The sequence below is a fragment of the Staurois parvus genome, unplaced genomic scaffold (genome assembly GCF_062004578.1).
Source record: "Staurois parvus isolate SC_StPar_1 unplaced genomic scaffold, SC_StPar_1.0 ptg000082l, whole genome shotgun sequence".
Lineage (NCBI taxonomy): Eukaryota > Metazoa > Chordata > Amphibia > Anura > Ranidae > Staurois > Staurois parvus.
In genome coordinates this window covers 3,084,918-3,106,733 of record NW_028317878.1, presented here as the reverse complement: position 1 = coordinate 3,106,733, position 21,816 = coordinate 3,084,918, and the positions used below count along the sequence as shown (strand labels likewise).

The window sequence follows — 21,816 nt, the reverse complement described above, 5'->3', positions numbered from 1 at the left end:
CCATAAATATTGGGACATCGACACAATTCTAATATTTTTGGCTCTATACACCACCACAATGGATTTAAAATGGCCAAGGCAATCACCTAACCTGAATCCGATTGAGCATGCATTTCACTTGCTGAAGACAAAACTGAAGGGAAAATGCCCCAAGAACAAGCAGGAACTGAAGACAGTTGCAGTAGAGGCCTGGCAGAGCATCACCAGGGATGAAACCCAGCGTCTGGTGATGTCTATGCGTTCCAGACTTCAGGCTGTAATTGACTGCAAAAGGCTTTGCAACCAAGTATTAAAAAGTGAAAGTTTGATTTATGATTATTCTGTCCCATTACTTTTGGTCCCTTAACAAGTGGGAGGCACATATGCAAACTGTTGTAATTCCTACACCGTTCACCTGATTTGGATGTAAATACCCTCAAATTAAAGCTGACAGTCTGCAGTTAAAGCACATCTTGTTCGTTTCATTTCAAATCCATTGTGGTGGTGTATAGAGCCAAAAATGTTAGAATTGTGTCGATGTCCCAATATTTATGGACCTGACTGTATATGCATTTTTGAAGTTAGTGACGCACTCTTAAAACTCCACTAAATTAATAGACATTAAAATATCAGTAGCACCAAATGGTGACAGCAGCAAGGACTGACCGCCACCACTTGTGGAAGAGAAGAGAAAGCACACGATGTTGCAGAGGACCTCTGGAAAAAGAGATACCGTTGATATTATTATTATTATACAGTATTTATAAAGCGCCAATAGTTCACTCAGCGCTGTACATTACAAAGGGGGACAGAACATGTGACAGAACAATACCAATACAATACAATACACGAGGGGATCGAGGGCCCTGCTCTTTCGAGCTTACAATCTAGAAGGGATGGGATAGTGGTACAGGAGGAGATAGCTGTGGGGGATGGAGTGGTAGGAAGAGTGGAGGAGGTCAGCAAGTTAGCAGGGGGTGGGGTAGGCTTCCCTGAAGAGATGGGTTTTCAGGGTGCACCTAAAGGAGAGGAGAGTAGGTGATAATCTGATGGGTTGGGGAAGGGAGTTCCAGAGGATGGGTGACACCCTGGAGAAGTCCTGGAGGCGGGCATGGGAGGAGGAGACCAGGGAACTAGAGAGAAGGAGGTCTTGTGAGGAGCGGAGTGTGCGTGCTGGGCGGTACTTGGATATTAGGTCAGTGATGTAGTTCGGGGCAGTATGGTGGACAGCTTTGTACGTCAGTGTTAGGATTTTAAATTTGATCCGTTGCGCAATCGGAAGCCAGTGGAGGGATTGGCAGAGGGGGGTGGCGGAAATGGAGCAGTTGGAAAGGTGAATGAGTCTGGCAGCCGTATTCAGGATCGACTGAAGCGGGGATAGCCAGCGGCGAGGCAGGCCAGTGAGGAGGGAGTTGCAGTAGTCGAGTCGTGATATGATGAGGGAGTGGATGAGCTGCTTAGTGGTTTCTGGGGTTAGGAACGTGCGGATTTTGGCGATGTTGCGGAGGTGGAGTCTGCACGAGTTTGTTAAAGATTGGACTTGGGGCTGGAAGGATAGGTTGGAGTCCAGAATGACACCAAGTACTCTGGCCTGCAGAGCGGGTTTGATATTGGCGTTGTTGGATGTGATGTAGAAGTCAATGGGGGGTGGGGTTCGGGCTGGGGGGAAGACAAGGAGCTCGGTTTTGGAGAGATTCAGTTTAAGGAAGTGGAGCGACATCCAATCTGATATGTCGCTCAGTAGGTGTGTGATTTGGGCAGAGACCGAGGGGGTGAGGTGGGGGGTTGAGAGATAGATTTGTGTGTCGTCGGCATAGAGGTGGTAGTTGAAGCCGTGAGAGTGTATGAGTTGGCCAAGGGAGGAGGTGTAGATGGAGAAGAGAAGGGGCCCAAGGACAGAGCCTTGAGGGACCCCAACAGAGAGGGGGAGTGAGGGGGAGGTGGTAGCATTATAGGTAACGCTGAAAGAGCGTTGTGACAGGTAGGATGAGAGCCAGGAGAGAGCAGAATCTCTGAGGCCGAGGGAGTGTAGTATTTTGAGGAGGAGGGGGTGGTCAACTGTGTCGAAGGCCGCAGAGAGGTCAAGGAGTAGGAGCACTGAATAGTGGCCATTAGCTTTGGCGGTTAGAAGGTCATTGGAGAGTTTGAGTAAGGCAGTTTCGGTGGAGTGTAGGGGGCGGAAGCCAGACTGTAGGGGATCGAGGAGGTTGTTGTTGTTGAGGTGAGAGCATAGGCAGGTGTAGACGAGGCGCTTGAGGAGTTTAGATGTAAGTGGGAGCAGGGAGATGGGTCTGAGGTTGTTCGGGTCATTGGGGTCCAGGGAGGACTTTTTAAGTATGGGGGTGATGTGTGCATGCTTCAGTGGGAAGGGGAAAGTGCCGGAGGAGAGGGAGAGATTAAAGATGTGGGTGAGGGAGCGTAGGATGGAGGGGGAGGGAGGTCGTAGGAATTGTGAGGGGATAGGGTCGAGGGGGCAGGTGGTGAGGCGGGCATCAGAGAGGATCTTGGAGACTTCCTCGATGGTAGTAAGGTCAAAGGTGTGGAGTGTTGGGGGAGCTTCAGTATGAGGAATGTAGGGTGGGGTGGGAGTGGAGGTCAGAGCAGTGGTGGGGCCGAGGGAGAAGGGTGATGAGGGGGTAGCTGAGTGAGGGGGAACAGGGTTGGAGGGAGTTTGAGCAGTGACGAAGTCCCTGCGGGTAATGTTGAGGGGGAGGGGGGATGAGGGGGTAGCTGTGTGAGAGGGGACGGGTTGAGAGGGGGTGTGAGTTGCGGCAATGTCCTTGCGAATTGTGTCAATCTTGTTTTTGAAGTGATTGGCAATCTCAAGGGCGGTGAGTGAGGTGCTGGGTGGAGGTGGGGGTGGAGAGAGTAGAGAGTTGAAGGTGGAGAAGAGTCGGCGAGGATTGGAGGAGAGGGCCTTGATGAGGGTCAGGAAGTAGGCTTGTTTGGCTGCGTGGAGGGAGGAGGTGTAGGTGCGGAAGGCAGATTTGTAGCAGGTGAAAGCTTGTTGGGATTTTGTATTGCGCCATAGTCGCTCCAGGGCACAACTGCGTCGTTTGAGGGTTTTGGTGTGATCAGTCTGCCAGGGCTGGAGCGATCGGAGTCTGATGTTGCGTGTGGTTAAAGGCGCTAGTGAGTCAAGGGCTGCTGACAGCGCGTTGTTGTAGGCAGTCATAGCCAAGTCGGGGCAGGACAGGGGGAGGATGCGGTCGTGGAGTTGATCAGCTGCAGAGTGGAGGGGGGCAGGGTTAAGGTTGCGGAGGTTACGGCTGGTAGTAGTGTGACATTTGGAGGGGTAGGCGTTGGAGGACGAGGAGATAGAGAAGGTGATCAGGTTGTGGTCAGAGAGAGAGAAGGGGGTGTTAGTGAGGTTGTGGGGAGCGCAGCGGTTGGAGAAGACGAGATCAAGGATATTACCGTTGGAGTGGGTGGTGGATTGTATGCACTGTGCAAGTGCAAAGGAGGAGGTTAAGTGGAGGAGACAGGCTGTGTCTGGGTTGTCAAGGTTGACAGGGATGTTGAAATCTCCAAGAATGATGGTGGGTAGCTCAGAGGAGAGGAAGAAGGGTAGCCAGGAGGAAAAGTCATCCAGGAAGCGGGGTATGGATCCAGGAGGCCGATATATCACAGCAATCTTCAGGTTATATATATATATATATATATATATATATATTCTATATATTTATTTATTTTATTTCTATAGCTATTAGATTATTTTTGTTTTTGTGGAGGGTTTTTAAAAAAAAAAAAAAAAACTGCTCTGCTGTAGACAAAGAAGATGTGGGGGGCACACAGAAATGTTACTATAATACTTTGTTTTTGGGCCGTTACAGCGTTATTTTAATCAATTTGTTCAAGTTTATCTGTTTAGGCTCCATGCACACCACTGTGTTTTGGTTTTTTTTTAAGCTAAAAAAAGTTAGATAAATAACGCTGGAAATAGTGTTATTTAGTAGCAGTTTAGGAGTAATAGCATTTTATTAGTATTTTTACAGTACATGTAGGCAAAAAAAGCTGGTAGGAGCATTTTAATAGAGTTTAGGAGTGTTAGCAAAAACTCTACAAAAAAAAATTTGAAAATTGCTACTAGCTTAAAATAGCGTGCATAGACACATAGGATAACACAATTTAGTTTCTAGGAGCAGAGAAGGGGGAAAAAAAAAACCGCTAAAAAACGCTAGTGTGCATGGAGCCTTAATGTAGACTGTGAGTCCAGATGAAGATTAGACCACATTTAAGAAGCCATATATTTAAAAAATTAGAGCTCTCCAAATAGTGCACAGTTTCATGCCACTGTCCAGTAAGCTGGCAGAATGCACATTTAGTGGTGTAATTAATGCATTTTAGTTTCAGTAACAAGAAAATGCTTTTGTAATTGGCTTTTTGAACATTTTTTTCAGATGGGAAAAATATGGTACTGTATTAAATATAATCTGTCATTGGATAAATAGGTAACCTGCCAATACCGACCTCCATCTGAAAACGCTAGCTGCCCAGTATTTTAAGATTGGGTATAAATGACAGCTCACAAATTTCTTTCCAGATAAATTCTCTCAAAAATCAATTACTTCTTACATGTAATCCCATGATGGAAGTGCCATACATCGGTTGTATATTTCCATGAAGAATTGTCACGTGCACATCTCTCTTGTTCTTAAATTCCCTGCCTGGGTCACCTTCCTGCTGAATGGACAGAGGTTATGTTGTTGATTAGTGCAGTAAGCAGGTGACTTAAGCCAGCCACACAGGACTGAAATCAGAGGAATTTCAGTGCATGTATGGGCACAATGATTGTACACAAGTTGATCTAATCAATCGGCTTGTGTACAACCAGCATGTCGGATTTTCCTGAACAATTAGTGCCGCCGGCTATAGCCAGCAAACTAATCATTGTGTTCTGCTGACAGGAAAGGCTCCCCGCTGGCGGGACACAACAGCGCCACGGGAAGGATTTCCACCCGTGGTGGAAGTAAAGAAAATTGCATAATCTATGGCCTGTCCTAGGAAGCTGAAAAGTAGTAGTAAACATGCCTCAATAAAAGTTAATATCCCTTTAGATACACCCTTCGGTCCCATTCACAGCAGGTGCAGTGGCACAGGGCTGGGCAATCCTGCCCAACGCAGTCCCTCCTCAAGGCAAAGCAAAAAATGGCCAGATCCCCCCACCATGTTGTGATGGTATGTACCAAAAAAAAAAAAAAACTGCCATAAGCACTTTTTTTTTCAGCACCTCACATGATCAATCGCATGGCTATGCTGGTGCCATAGGCGAGACCTTGCAGTGTAGCCACGTTATAGAAGGAAGTGTCCCTCATTAAATCTTGAATTTGATCTTCTGATGGATAAATCACCCTGAAAAGAAAATATTGCAAATGTGGCCTACAGGTAACATTTTCAAGAGGCGTTTTCATGGGAAATGCAAGTTGCTTCTATTTCACCATTTTTTTTGGATGCATTCATTCATTGAATAAATTTTGTTTTGTCATATTCCTTATGTTGAACCTATTAATTTTCAGAATTAGTTTCATATCGTCAGCATTCGTTTCGTATGTTCATTGAAATTCGGATCCATTCATTAAAAGAGAGTCAATTATCGAACAAATTTGAAAACTGAATTTATCCCCATGGGACCGAACTACTGTCACATAATGTAACATCATCCAAATGAAACAAATGCATTTGTTAATTTCGTTAAAACATTTTTTCAGATTCGCTGCCATTCGAAACCATTTGGGATTCATATAAATCCCAATCTCCGAAAATGAAACACACGTCTAATTGCTCCTCTCTTTCTGGCTTCAGTAAATTCAGAGTTGCTGCCCCAGAGCAGGAATGCAAGTACATTTAGAACACCTGACCTGCATATATTTTCTGGGTCAGCGATACAGAAACCATTTAGGACACTGGGTCAGAATGACAGCCAACAGCTAGCTTTTTAGAATGAAAAGTCAACAATGACAGCCTACATATTATTCTCTTCTCAGGTTTACTTCAATTATCTGAAAAAAAAAAAAAAAAAACCCTCACACTCATAGGCAACCTCATATCAAGACGGCCCCATGAAATATGGGAGGTTTAGTACAAAGATCATTTTAGGCTACCTCACTCAGTAAGCACCATGTTCCATTCATTGTACGCTGAACAGGTAAATAAAAAGGAAAACAAACCATATCATAGCCAACTGGGCAAAAACATTCACGAGTACAAGTGGCAAGTCTGAATTCACAGTTTTGTAAGAAAGGTTAGCCAGCAAATTAGCCAAACAAAACCTTTTGATTTGTTTAGTGGTCCATTTCCCGTCTGATTTGTTGATGTTGTTAATCTGGCTTATACTGTGCTACATTAATTTAAAAGACAAAAAAGGTTTAGAGAACAAATGTTCTGCCAAGTGTCTGAATGCCACTAAAAGCATTAAAGGCTTAAGAAAAGGTAAAACTAATTAAACATAATAGGATAAAGTCAATTTGACTACAAATATATTACTGCTGTAAAGATTGCCTGGTTTCTATTTTTACACCATTTTAATTTGCACTTCAAATTCATTTACGGGACATGCTTGCAGAGGTCTGGCCCTTTCTTGGACCAAGAAAAAGGGGGTAGACCTCTAAATGCTGTAAGGTTTAGACCAAGAAGGGGATAAACCTCTAAAATCTGTACAGCTCAGACTACGAAGAAGGGAGTAGACCCCCAAAAGATGTTCCGCTAAGACCAAGACAAACGCGATGAACTTCCAAATACTTGTCTTGAAAATTTACCTCTAGTATCATGTAGAGTTCTCGACTGTGTTGTTACAACTACACTAATATGGTCACATTCACCTTCCCAATGCCCTTGAAATACTTCTAGAGAGGCATGCAGGGAGCAGAGATCATGTAGTAGATAAAAAGGAAAGAATCTAACAGGTAAAGTTGACTTCTCCTCAAGTTAAATGATCCCCGTCATTGCTAGAAAAATCAAATAGCATTAAAGAAAACATGTCAGTCAATTAATATGTTGAGAAGTAAATGGCAATTGATGCAGCAGGCAACACCAGCCAATTAATAACCTTAGGTGCCAGGAAAACAACCTGTATGCCCTTTTTATTCTGAAATCACTAAAAAACATACAGAGGGTGCCAAGATGTTTGTTCCTTCCAAGGGTAGTTGGTCAGCTGATGGTTATGACCACCACACAGACTAACTCAATCCAGCAAAAAATGGCTGGATCAGGAAATTGTTTTCGCACATCTATGCACAGCTTTAGTTATGACATTTCCTGCTTTGGGGCTAAGAGCTTTCCTCTGAGATAAGCCCCACACATAGTACCACTGTCCAAAGAGGACTTTTGGTGGCCAGTAGGGGCACTTTCAATGGACGGAGGGTTGACAGATGGGTGGGGCACAGCACCTAAGTCAGAAATAAAACGAAACCATGATCATACAGGGTCAGCCAAATCGGAAGGTCAATAAAAGTAATAGCAGGCAGTGATTAAGAAGGACTTTCACTTTCAGCACACTTTGAATGACAATTGCACGGTCATGCAACACTGTACCCATATGAATTTTTAATCATTTTTTTCACACAAATAGAGCTTTCCTTTAGCGGTATTTAATCACCACTGGGTGTTTTTTTTTTTTTAATTTGTTTAGCAATAAATAAAAGTTTCTCTCAGCCTCTGTCATTAAGATTTTGCAATTTTGCAATTTTGCAAACAGGTAATTTTTGTCCGTCACTGATGTGGGCTCCGATAGGCAGCACTGTTGGACACTGATTGGCATTGATAGGCAGCACTGGTGGGCACTGTTGGGGCTGCACTGATAATCAGTGCCCTGATTATCAGTGTAGATGGCCCCTTTCACACTTGCTGGTTATCGGCAGTACTTTCCTCAGGCTGTGACAGTGTGAGGAAAGTACTGCCACTAATCGGCAAGTGTGTTTCCATCGGGATCAGCTGTCATTGGACACAGTTGATGATGTGGTAAAGGGTCATTGTGATTGGCCCTCTACCACAATTTGTGATCTGAAGGACACAGTGATCAAGAGAGCCAGGTGCGCGGTTCTGGGAGGAAATCAATAGACGCCCTCCCAGAAATGGACATCAGTAGACGCTCTCCCAGAAACGGACAACCGTGTTGTAGTCTTCATTCGGCTTTAGCAAAGTTGTTAAAAGTAAGTCGCCAATGGCAGCTCAACTATTCCATCTTAACTGGTTTCATTCAAAATGGCTGTGGACCAGTGGCATCACTGGGGTTGGTGTCACCAGGTACAGAAAAACATGGCGAACCCCCTCTATTCTCCCCCGCAAACATGATACAAGAGATAGCCAGAAATCGTGAACAGGACTGCCGTGCTGCCGTTCATTCAAACATGGCAGCAGGTGCAATGATGTCGCTGACTCACTATGCATGGTTGATCAAGTTGGAGCCTAGTCGGCTTTGTTGCTGCACATGCACAGTTCCAAAGTAATCTGTGGACATTTTTTTTTTTTTTTTTTTTAACAGACGGCTGCTGTCTGTAACAGACATTTATGGACAGTCCATAAACGGGTTGAATTTTTTGGACTGTTCATAAATTTACGGATGGTTAGCAACCCTGGTGTCACCCCTCTGGCTGATGTCATCTGGGTACAGTCCGCACCCCCATAGTGACGCAAGTGAAAAGGATCACTCTGCCAAGGTGACAGACAGAAATAAAACAGTGGATTTAAACATTCCCCACTTACAGAAGAAAAATAATTTTGACTTCTCTTTTAAAAGGAAACATTCCTATCGGTGCTATGCTACAGGTAGGGGGCCACTATTATTCTCAGGGCAGTTTCTATGATCACCAAATACATGCAACAGGCTAAATGTTTGAAAATTTGCAGAAACATTGGCTGCTGCTGCCAAGTCTGATATCTAAATATTTCAACACAGAAATATAGGCTCCTACAAGGATTTTGCTCTGAAGCTAGAAACACAGGGGTAGGTAAAAATCCACTCTCCAGCTGCTACAGACATATAGGTCCCATGAAGCACTGCAAGACTGACAGCCACAAGTGACCCGCAGAGGCAGAGGCATGATGGGACTTGTAGTTTTGCAACAGCTGGAGGGCTGAAGTTTTCCTACTTTTGCCAAGGTACAGCATTTGTGGAAGGTTTATTAAAAGTGCACTTTTACCACTTTTTCCTAAATTTAATTTCAGCATGCATTATTGCATGCTGATGTGAAATCCTCTAACTCTGATTAAAAAAAAAAAGTTTTTCCATTTACTTACCTTTTTCCCCAGGTTCCCCTGAAGGCACTAGTGACATAGCGTCAGCTGCACAGATGCTCCCTGGGAAGGCAACGTCCATACGCTTAGTATGCGTGACATGAAGCGCATGATGTCATGTGCCATATGTCATTAACGTGGTTGTAAAGACATAAGGTTTTATCCTTAATCCATTCTCTGCATTAAAGTGTTACTAAATCCATAACAGTAAAATCAGTCTGTATATGCAGTAAAGCATTCTTGTTATACTCACTGTGGAACCTAAGGGTCTAATCCTCAGCATTGTGTAAAAATGCTGTTTGATCATGTCTTCTCTGATCCTCCCCTTCTACTATCCCCAATACATCTGAGGATAGTATAGCGCTCTAACAAGCACTCTGCACATGCTCAGTTTGGTGTGTATGGCTAGAGAGGTTTTTTTTCTTCTTTGCGGGTGCAGGTGATCAGCACAGGGCCAATCAACACTATCCAGACAGAGGGTCAAGCAGCCTCATAGGACAGTAAGAGCAGAATGAAAACTCCTACAAAATGAATCAGTGCTCAGCTGGACACTGATAGAAGTCACAAGACTGCTTATACTGCTGATGAGAAAATGTATTTAGCAGTTTACATTTACTAAAAGAATTGCATTTCCATGTTCTGTGTACTGTGGGAGGCCAGATATAGTGAATGCAGGGTCCTGGGTTTAGTAACACTTTAGGGTCTGGTTCACACCAGATGCAGGCCAATGCACTTTTATTCTGCATCAGGAATGCATGCACAGTGTCTTCGATTTATTCCAATAGTCCTAGTCCACACCAATGCACCATTGCATTCAAAAGTAGAAAATGCTGCATTTTTTTTGAATGGGAAGCATCTGGAACACTGCAAAACACGCATGCAGAAACTCATCTGGAACACAGAAATTTTGTGGTGTGAACCAGCATTAAGGTAAACAACCTTCCATGATCAGCCCCCCCCTAAACAATTACATGAGTCCCATCTCGATTCAGGGCAACTCTCTCATCTCATAGATCTCAGAGACAGCAATGGGAGCCATGGGCTCCTGCTGCAGTCAATCAAATCCTGTGAGGAGGCAGCAGGAGTGGGGCTGAGCCACACTGTGCTTATCTATAGAAGCACACAGCTAGGCTGGGGATTGATCTTGCAGGAGTGCCCCCATAGCAGGTGGGTTGTTATGCAGGTACACAGAAGGGAGGAGGAGCTGACAATGCTGGTGGGGGACCCCAGAAGAGGAGAAAAGGGACCGATCTGTGCAATGCGACTGCATAGAACAGATTTATTATTTTAACCAAAAAAAAAAAGAACATTTACATTTCCTTATATGGCGGGTGGGAGGCGGTTAAAGTGGTTGTAAAGGCTGAAGGTTTTTTACCTTCATGCATTCTATGCATGAAGATAAAAAAAACCCGCAGTAAGAATCCTCCCCCTTCCTACCAGTACTTACCTGAGCCCAATCCAGTTCCAGCAATGTGCATGAGAGCAGTGGCTCTCCCCCCTCCTCATTGACAGCAGCAGGAGCCATTGAGGAGCGAAAGGGGGCGGAGCTGATCTACACTCTGTATGTCAAAAGACACACAGAGCGGGGCTCAGCAGCGAACACGCACAACTTATGGGGGCACTCAGCAGGGGGGAGGGACCCAAGAAGAGGATGATCGGGGCGGCTCTGTGCAAAATCACTGCACAGAGCAGGTAAGTATGACAGTTTGTTAGTTGTTTCGCATAAAAAAACAAAAAAAAAAAACTTAAATATCACTAATTTGCTGTTAAAAAAAACAAGAAAAAAAACGGAGATCGCAAGAGAGGAGTGTAATGCCGTACAGCACATGTGTGAGACAAGGTGCACAGAGGCAGTATGAATAGGCAACCTCAAGAAGGAAAGACCACATGACATAGTAAGTGTACTAGTTTATGTGCAATGCATTATATATTACTGCCATTTCTGTGTGAGGGTGGGGGGTCCTCTTTAAAGTGGACTGAAAGCTACGTCAACCTTACCTAGGCCAGCAATGAGGAAATGGAAGCGAATATGCGAAGGTACGTGTGAATCAGAGAAAAAACCCCATCCCACTGCCACCTCACGGCCCTTTAACGGGATCAAAATTTTGGGAGGCAGAGGCAGGCATTCCAGTCCTGTGACTGCTGTGATTGGCTGTCACAGCAGTCACATGTTTGAAAGCTCCCAATCGCAAGTATGCATTGAGAGCTTTTCTTTACATGTTCGTTGCTGTGCTGGGATGCACAGTGAGCGTGCTCTCAGCACACTTCATTGTTTACCAATGGACGCATACAGTTGTGGCCAAAATTATTCAACCCCCAATGCTGTAAAGGGGTTTAGGGACTATAGTGTACATTTGGAATTGTATTCAGAATCAAATCCTACAAGGACGTTGTAACTACCCAAATGCAACTAAAATGACATCAATTGTTTATGTAATACAGTAGTAAATGGTTCTTATGTGGTTTCTTCATTGCCACAATTATTCAACCCCTTAAAGACTACCACTCTGAAGAACAGAGGTTCATACAGGTGCTTTCCATCAGGTATTGAAAACACCTGTGGATGTCACCGAGCAGCAATCAAGCATAATAAGCACCAATTAGGCAGCTTTAAAATGACTGTGATACTCAGCTCCTTCTAGACATTTACTGGTGTGGTTACAAACATGGTGAAGGCAAGAGAATGGTCCAGGAAGACAAGAGAAGAGGTGATTTCTCTTCACAGGAAGGGCAATGGCTATAAGAAGATTGCAAAGATGTTAAACATACCAAGAGACACCTTAGGAAGCATCATTCGCAAATTCAAGGCAAAGGGCACTGTTGAAACGCTACCTGGTCGTGGCAGAAAGAAGATGCTGACTTCGACTGCTGTGCGCTACCTGAAGCGTAGAGTGGAGAGAAGTCCCCGTGTGACTGCTGAGGAACTGAGAAAAGATTTGTCAGATGTGGGTACAGAAGTTTCAGCCCAGACAATAAGACGCACACTGCGTAATGAAGGCCTCTGTGCCAGAACTCCCAGGCGTACCCCCTTGCTGTCTCCAAAGAATAAGAAGAGTCGACTGCAGTATGCCAAAAGCCATGTGGACAAACCACAAAAGTTGTGGGATAGTGTTCTGTGGACTGATGAAACAAAATTAGAACTGTTTGGGCCCATGGATCAACGCTATGTTTGGAGGAGGAAGAACAAGGCCTATGATGAAAAGAACACCTTGCCTACTGTGAAGCATGGTGGAGGGTCAATCATGCTTTGGGGCTGTTTTGCTTCTGCAGGTACAGGGAAGCTTCAGCGTGTGCAAGGTACCATGAATTCTCTTCAGTACCAGGAGATATTGGATGGAAACGTGATGCAGTCCGTCACACACCTGAGGCTTGGGAGACGTTGGACCTTTCAACAGGACAATGATCCCAAGCATACCTCCAAGTCCACTAGAGCATGGTTGCAGAGGAAAGGCTGGAACATTTTGGAGTGGCCATCGCAGTCACCAGACTTAAATCCGATTGAGAACCTCTGGTGGGACTTAAAGAAAGCAGTTGCAGTGCGCAAGCCTAAGAATGTGACTGAACTGGAGGCCTTTGCCCATGAAGAATGGGCGAAGATACCCGTAGATCGCTGCAAGACACTTGTGTCAAGCTATGCTTCACGTTTAAAAGCTGTTATAACTGTAAAAGGATGCTGTACTAAGTACTAAGATTGAATGTCACTTGGGGGTTGAATAAAACTGATAATGCTGTGAGCACAGAAAAGACATTTGTGGTTATTTCATTATAACTGTTATGTTATATTTGTCTGACCTACAAGTGCCTCTTTAATGTAAATGTAAGCAAGATGACTGAATGATCAAAAGCAATGTCAAACTGGCCAAAACACTCAATTTCAGTGGGGGTTGAATAATTTTGGCCACAACTGTATATGCATTAAAACCCACCCGCCGAGAGGCTGCATATATGCACCATGTCTGGGGGAAAAGGTTGAAACAGCGGGGACCCAAATGGCCAACAGGTAAAACAATATAATTAATGATCATTTTACAAAGCTGCACAGATTTTAAATATCTACTGGGGCCCCTTGACCGCATAGGATTTTTTTTTTTTTTTTTTTTTTTAAAAGGTGAACATAGGCTTTCAAGCCAATGTCTGGGAGAAAGGGAAAATCCTCCATTGCAGTGGGGCTGTCCCTGCTCTGCAAGGGTTAAAGTATAACTATTGGCAAAACTTTTTTTTTTCGTTTTGGACAGAGTAAAGAGTGATTGGAACGTCTTTCAGTTTTTGTTTTGCTGTTTGCTTCCCCATTAGGGAGATTCACTCTCTTGATTCGACCTATTTATTATTATCCCCAATAGCAAAAGCAAAAGAAAATCCCACATTTTGGGTTATCCCCAGACCAGGAACAGTGCGAATATCTTCCAATGGGGACATTCGCTCTGGTGACAGCCAGGAATACCCCCACTTTAGAGGCATTTTCTCTCACTTCCTGTTTCGGCTATGGGAAGTAAAGGGAAATCTCCAGAATGGGTCACAAGTGACAAAATATAAACCTTACAGGGCTTATAACCCTTCCTTACTCCATCCAAAATGAAAAAAAATAGTATTGCCCTTAGTTCTACTTTAAAGTGGTTGTAAAGTCTGAAGGTTTTTTTTACCTTAATGGATTAACATAAAAAAAACCTTTTACGTACAGCTCACCCTAAATACTTATCTGAGCCCAAGCCAGTGCTGCGCCCGAGAGAAGCGGCGCTGCTCTCTCCCTCCTAACTGGACTCAGTGAGAGCAGCAGAAGCCATTGGCTCCTGTTGCTGTCAATCAAATCCAGTGACAAGAGAGTGGGGGCAGGACTGAGCAGCACTACGTGTGTCAATGGACACACAGAGCGCAGCTCAGGATTGAAGATTTACGAGTGCCCCTTAGCAAGTGGCTTGCTATGGAGGCACTTGGAAGGCAGGAGGAGCCAGGAGCATGGTGGGGAATCGGGCCGATCTGTGCAAAACCACTGCACACAGCAGGTAAGTAGAACTTGTTTGTTTTTTTAATAAGGAGAATAAGGTTTTACATAGAATGCATGAAGGTAAAAAAAACCTGTGTTCTGCTCCCACACAGCCCCCCTAATGATCTAGCGATGTGTACGGGAACCTTGGCTGTCCCAGGTCTCTCTCTCGCCTCATTGGCTGAGACACAGCAGTGGGAAAGTGGCTATTGGGAGCACTGGTCAAGGGGAAGGAGCCAGGAGAGCCGGCGAGGGACCTGAGAAGAAGAGAATCGGGGCTGCTATGTGCAAAACCATTTCACAGAACGGATAAACATGACATGTTTATTTAAAAAAAAAAACAAAGCTTTAATATCACTTTAAATGCTCATTTAGGTGTGGGGGCACAAAAAAAAAAACAAAAAGCAGTTTTGCCTATCTGATCCTCCACTTGCCCATCAGCTGGTGCTCCTCTGTACTCCCCTACACTCCAGCAGTGGACAGTCTTTTGGCATCCAATGTAGGGCTACGGACTCTGCATTGGACTTGATGTCAGGAAACCTGTGACTGCCGATGCATGGAAGAGGCTGTGGGGACCGGTTGTACAGCCTGGAGGAAGCTGAGGATCACGCATCCAATGTAGGGCTATGGACTCTGCATTGGACTTGATGATGTCAGGGGACCTGTGACCACCGATACATGGAAGAGGCTGTGGGGACTGGTTGGACAGCCTGGAGGAAGCTGAGGATCACGCAAGTAAAGCTGCTTCTTAGGGGCTCCCCAGACCTAAACAAACATTTAACCCTTGCAGGGCAGGGGCATCCCTACTGTGACTGAGCATGCTTCCTTTCCCCGGAGTTCAGCTTTAATGTCTTAATGAATGGTAATGAATAACATATCTATCTCCCTACACATCATCCACTGACTACAAGGTGCTACATTCCCCCCCATCGTGTCATTTCCACTATGCAAACTTTATGTATCATAACAAAGCTCACAATGATAAACACACAATAATAATACACCAGCTGGTTACATATGGCAGTAATAGAATGCCAGGCGAGGAGGTCTGACACACCAGACATGTTATTGCTCAGAAATGTCAGTTTCCTCTCCAATACACGTTCACTGTGAGCACACTGAGTTCATATGTACACCGAGTGACCAGGTGACTCCAGTAATAATACAATGAGCCTGCACAGGCTGAGGCTTACCCACTGCAAAGCGTGCATGCCTGCTGACAGAGCTGTGCAAAGCACTGCAAGACCTCCTTAACAGAGCTGCCATGCTTCCTCCCTGCTGACCTCCACTTCTAGGATCCTTGTTTAGACGCCCTCCGTGACGTACAGGTGCCAGGCGACTGACAGCCCACCTAACCAATAACTGGCAAGATTGATGTAGCACGGCCAATGAACGGATAGCATATCATCACGCCCCCCACACGCCTCTGGCTGCAGAATGACTGAGGATCTTCCCAGCTGCTTGCTGCGCTCTATTGGCTGAGACTGGAAGAAGATGTTCCGTGATTGGCCAGGACGCTGCGTTGGTTTTATATATTGTCTACATTGATTATAGTAAAAAAAGGGACAGTGAAAGAGAAATACTGTCGTTGCTGCAGAGCTGGTTGGTATCCTGCCATTCATACATCTCCATATGATTCTATGTTTTGATAAGGCTTGCTGGGTTTGATGTTGTACTGCAGCTGGAGACAAATCCTTTTAGGGCCCATTCACGCCAGAACTGCGCTTCAACTGTGCAGTTTTTTGAGCGTTTGGATGCTATTGATGTGCGTTTGCATGAAGCTGACATGCATGTTTCTATTTGCGTTTGTCTTGTGCGGTCACTTTCTTCTTTTTTTTTTACTTGGTTTTCTGCAGTGTGTTTGCATGCTTTTTTGTGTATTCACATGCATTTGTGCACATTTGCAGTGAAAAAAAAATGCAGCTTGAGCAACGTTTTTTTTTTTTTCTTTACTGCCTTGCACTTGCCCAGCCAGGTGTAGCATTGGCAACTATCATCATGGATAAAGTATTCATCTTGGATTAAGTATTGAGCGTTGCACTTCAGCGAAAACACAAAGCGAGAAGAAGACAACTCCAAATATTAAACAGACTGCAGGTGACCTTTTCCTCATCCAGCTCTTTCAGCTCTTACCCAGTCTGCTTCTTCATCTCACCACTCTGTAACAGGCACTCCCTACTCCCCCTTCTCACAGTTGTATCTTCTCTCTCCTTCACTCCTCTTCTCCACCCCACAGCTTATGTACAGTGGGGATCGAAAGTTTGGGCACCCCAGCTAAAAATTTGTATTAATGTGCATAAAGAAGCCAAGGAAAATATGTCAACAAAAGTTAGATTTTATTTCCATCATTTACACTTTCAAAATAAAAGAAAACAAAAAAATGGCATCTGCAAAAGTTTGGGCACCCTGCAGAATTTATAGCATGCACTGGCCCCTTTGCAAAGCTGAGACCTGCCAGTGTCATGGATTGTTCTCAATCATCGTCTGGGAAGATAAGGTGATGTCAATCTCAAAGGTTTTAAATGCCCAGACTCATCTGACCTTGCCCCAACAATCAGCACCATAGGTTCTTCTAAGCAGTTGTCTAGAAAACTGAAACTGAAAATAGTTGACGCTCACAAAGCTGGAGAAGGCTTTAAGAAGATAGCAAAGCGTTTTCAGATGTCAATATCCTCTGTTCGGAATGTAATTAAGAAATGGCAGCCATCAGGAACAGTGGAAGTTAAAGCAAGATCTGGAAGACCAAGAAAAATATCAGACAGAACAGCTCGCAGGATTGTGAGAAAAACAATTCAAAACCCACGTTTGACTGCACAATCCCTCCAGAAAGATCTGGCAGACACTGGAGTTGTGGTACACTATTCCACTATAAAGAGATACTTGTACAAATATGGTCTTCATGGAAGAGTCATCAGAAGAAAACCGCTTCTACGTCCTCACCACAAAAATCATCGTTTGAACTTTGCAAATGAACATATAGACAAGCCTGATGCATTTTGGAAACAGGTTCTGTGGACCGATGAGGTTAAAATTTAACTTTTTGGCCGGAATGAGCAAAGGTACGTTTGGAGAAGAAGGGGCACAGAATTTAATGAAAAGAACCTTTGTCCAACTGTTAAGCATGGGGTTGGATCAATCATGCTTTGGGGTTGTGTTGCAGCCAGTGGCACAGGGAACATCTCACGAGTAGAAGGAAAAATGGCTTCAATAAAATTTCAGCAAATTTTGGATGGTAACTTGATGCCATCTGTGAAAAAGCTGAAGTTAAAGAGAGGATGGCTTCTACAAATGGATAATGATCCTAAACACACCTCAAAATCCATGGGGGATTACATCAAGAGGCGTAAACTGAAGGTTTTGCCATGGCCTTCACAATCTCCTGACCTCAACATAATTGAAAATCTATGGATAGACCTTAAAAGAGTAGTGCGTGACAGACAGCCCAGAAATCTCAAAGAACTGGAAGACATTTGTAAGGAAGAATTGGCAAAGATACCTCAAACAAGAATTGAAAGACTCTTGGCTGGCTACAAAAAGCGTTTACAATCTGTGATACTTGCCAAAGGGGGCAGTACGAGATATTAACTCTGCAGGGTGCCCAAACTTTTGCAGACGCCATTTTTTTGTTTTCTGTTATTTTGAAAGTGTAAATGATGGAAATAAAATCTAACTTTTGTTGACATATTATAAGAATGTCTAATCTGTAATTTGATGCCTTTTGGAGATTTTCCATCTTTCCTTGGCTTCTTTATGCACATTAATACAAATTTTTAGCTGGGGTGCCCAAACTTTCGATCCCCACTGTATATATCACCCTCACTCCTGTCTTCACCTTATTACTGTACTCAACTCCTGCCAATTCTGAACCCACACACTAATAAAACCTCCAGGACACTGGGACCTGTCCCTCCATATGTCATACTCCATTATTACCTCTCTCACCATTCTGCTTCTAGCATCTGGAGACATTTCCCCAAATCCTGGGCCGCCATATTTTTCCTTTGACTCCCCCCCTATCCTTTAACAGCAGCCACAATCAACACAATCTGGTTACTATTCCTCTTCTTCCTAGACCCAGCCTCCGCTTTTCCTGTGCCCTTTGGAATGCCCGCTCTGTCTGTAACAAACTCACCTCTGTCCATGACCTTTTTATCACATAACCTGCTTGCAATTATGGAAACCTGGTTTCACAAATCTGACTTTCCCTCTCCTGTGGCACTCTCCCACGGTGGTCTCCTCTAGACCCACTCTCCCAGGCCTAGTGGACAGAAAGGTGGAGTTGGCATCCTCCTATCCCCTCAAAGCACTTTTCAGGTCCTTCTTTCTCTTCCCTCCGTCCCTCTCATTTAAAGTTCACTGTATTTGTCTATTCTCTCCAGTCTTTAAGAATTGCAGTGATGTATCATCCTCCTGGAACGACATCAAGCTTCCTTGATGACTTCTCTGCCCGGCTGCCTTACTTTCATTCTCGGTGACTTCAACATCCCTGTTAATCTTAACACTCCTGCTACCTCTAAACTTCTGAGCCTAACCACTTCTTTTGACCTAAAACAATGGACACATGCTTCTACTCACTCTAATGGTAACTGCCTTGACCTTGTATTCTCCTACCTATGTACTCCTTGCAACCTCACCAGCTTTCCTTTTCCTCTCTTTGATCACTTCCTTATTAGCTTCACTCTCTCCTTGGCTTCCTGCTCCTTGTCTTCCAACTACCAAACAGTTACCCATAGAAACCTTTGCTACCTTAACCCTTCTCTTCTTTTTCCTGCAACAGATTGTCTCTATGGCAAATTCTCAGCCCTGTCCTGCCCCAACCTGGCCACTTCTGCCTAAAAAAAAGTTCACTGTCATCCACCCTGGACATATTGGTCCCCCCTCACTACACACAGAATTAGGCCCCAAGCGCTACAGCCCTGGCAAACAAACAATGCAAGATGCCTCAAAAAACGTAGCAGTGCTCTTGAGCATTTATGGCATAAGACTAATACCCAGCAAGACTTTGATCAATATAAATCTGCCCTTCAAAAACACAATTCCTGTGTCCACGCTGACAAACAGACCTATCACTCCCATTAACACCCTCTCACGCAATCTCTGTCAACTCTTTTCTACCTTTAACTCTCTACTTTGTCCTTCATTACCTCCACCCACTAACTCACTCAATGTCTAGGAGATCGCTAATCACTTCAAATATAAGATTGATACAGTTAGTGACGAGATCTCTACTGCACAGTTATCCCCCGCACCCTACACTCCTTGTCCACCTGCACAATCAATTCTTCCCTTGTTAACCCAGCTACTATAGAGGAAGTTAGTAAACTTTTTACCAAAGCCCACCTAACCCCCTGTCCCTTGGACCCTCTTCCCTTGCAAATACTACGGTCACCCTCTGGCTCTATCCTTCACTCTTTAACTCATGTCTTCAATCTCTCCCTTTCTACTGGCATCTTCCCTAAGTCTCTAAAACATGCACTAGTTGCCCCCATACTTAAAAAGGCCTCACTGGACCCCACCAATCTTAGCAACCTAAGACAAATCTCCTTAATCACTTTTGCCTTAACGCTCCTTGAATGTCTAGTTTACAACCGGTTGAGCTGCCACCTCATTGAGAATAACTTTCTCGATCCCCTTCCGTCTGGATTTTGCCCCGATATTACACATAAACCGCTCTCCTAAAACTCCCAAATGACTTACTAACAGCTAAAACCAATGGTCACTATTCCATACCTTTACTCTTGGACCTCTCCGCTGCCTTTGACACAGTTGATCACCCCCTCCTCCTCAAAAAATTATATTTACTTGGCCTCCGTGACTGTTCTCTCCGTTGGTTAAAATCTTAACTATCTCACCGCACCTTCAGTGTCAAATACAACTCTACTTACTCCTTTCCTACTCCTCTTACAGTCGGGGTCCCCCAAGTTTCTGTCCTTGGACCTCTCCTATTGTGGATCTACACTTCTTCATTGGGTCAGCTGATAGCTTCCTATGGTTTCCAATACCATTTCTATGCTGATGATATGCAAATCTCTCTACTCAGCTCACCCCATCAGTTTCCTCACGTATCACCAATTTACTGACAGTCATATCAGACTGGATGTCACACCACTTCCTAAAACTCAATCTATCCAAAACTGAGCTCCCCCCCCTACTTCCCCTGATTTCTCAGTCAAGATCAATAGCACAACTATCAACCCATCCCCGCATGCCAGGCTAGTAGGGGTAACCCTGGATTCTGAACTATCCTTTCAGACCCACATTCAATCCCTGTCCAAATCATGCCGCCTCAACCTCTACAACATCTCCAGAATATGCCCCTTTTTAACCAATGATACCACATGCTTCTAATTCACTCCCTGGTTGTCTCTCGCCTTGACTACTGCAACTCCCTCCTCGTTGGCTTACCTCTACATAGGCTATCCTCCCTCCAGTCCATCATGAATGCTGCTTACAGGCTCATCCACCTTAGCATCTGTTCAGTGTCTGCTACCCCTCTCTGTCAATCCCTCCACTGGCTTCCACTTGCCCAACGAATAACATTCAAAATACTAACAGCATCTTACAAAGCCATCCACAACTCTGCCCTCAGCTACATCACCAACCTGGTCTCAAAATATCAACCAAACCGCTCTCTTTGATCCTCCCAAGGCCTTCTGCTCTCTAGTTCCCATGTAACCTCCTCCCGAGCCTCTCCCATTATATGGAACTCCCTACCCCAATCTGTCAGACTATCTCCTAATCTATCCACCTTTAGACGATGCCTGAAAACCCTTCTCTTTAAAGAAGCCTATCTTGCTTCTAACTAGTAAACTGCTTTTTATTTCCTCCATCAGCTCATCCCCCCCCCCCACAGTTATTACCTTTTGTATCACTCAATCCTTCCTCTTAGATTGTAAGCTCTAACAAGCAGGGCCCTCTGTTTCCTCTTGTACCAAATTGTATTGTAACTATATTGTCTACCTTCATGTTGTAAAGCGCTGCGCAAACTGTTGGCTCTATTTAAATCCTGTATTATAATAATAATAATAGTGTGAACTATACTCTTAGGATAGCCTGGATTGTGGACTGTCTATGCAGTTGGCATGCAGTCAAAAATGCATCCAACTGCACCTAGTGTGAAAAGGCTATTAGATGTCAAATAGAGGTTCTGGATTATCAAGCTGCAATAACGCTAAAGATCACCACACGTTACAATCTGATTGTACAATCCACTTTAGCTCTATCAACAACTATGTAGTACAAGAGCTGGCCTGATTGGATACAAATTGGATAAATTAGGTTGGTCTTCATATTACATAGTGTAGCCCTCTGTCAGGGCTCCAGGTATGACCAGAGGTGTGTGGACCGACACAGGGAAATACAGACTTCAGGTATAGCGTGTAACACAATATAATTTATTAAAGGCAACACAAACATAAACGCAGTGCAAACAACCGAACTCAACACTTACATAAATATGTACAACCAGGTGCAATAAACCTTAAACTAATAGGTACCAGTGCAGTCAGGGCTGGAGAGGTGGAGCGGTCAGGCAGGCCGAGCCCACAGCACGGATTTCCGCAGGGCGCGGGGTCTAAGTCCCAGCCTGCTATTCACCAGGGCCCCTGATGGTGGGGATGGACTTG

At 44.4% G+C, this 21,816-nt stretch overlaps 1 protein-coding gene and 1 long non-coding RNA gene across 2 annotated transcripts in view; one reads left to right on the top strand and one right to left on the bottom strand.

Moving 5' to 3' along the window:
* HIBADH (3-hydroxyisobutyrate dehydrogenase) overlaps positions 1-15,544 on the bottom strand; it is a 164,916-nt gene extending 149,372 nt beyond the window's left edge. The window contains exon 1 of the mRNA XM_089669890.1: positions 15,385-15,544. Coding sequence (XP_089526016.1) covers positions 15,385-15,457 — 73 coding nt within the window. The 5' untranslated portion in view covers positions 15,458-15,544. The remainder of the gene's footprint in view (positions 1-15,384) is intronic.
* A 98-nt stretch (positions 15,545-15,642) lies between these two features.
* Positions 15,643-21,816, top strand: part of LOC149468601 (uncharacterized) — a 28,117-nt gene continuing 21,943 nt past the window's right edge. The window contains exon 1 of the long non-coding RNA XR_016311671.1: positions 15,643-15,793. This is a non-coding gene — a long non-coding RNA (uncharacterized LOC149468601). The remainder of the gene's footprint in view (positions 15,794-21,816) is intronic.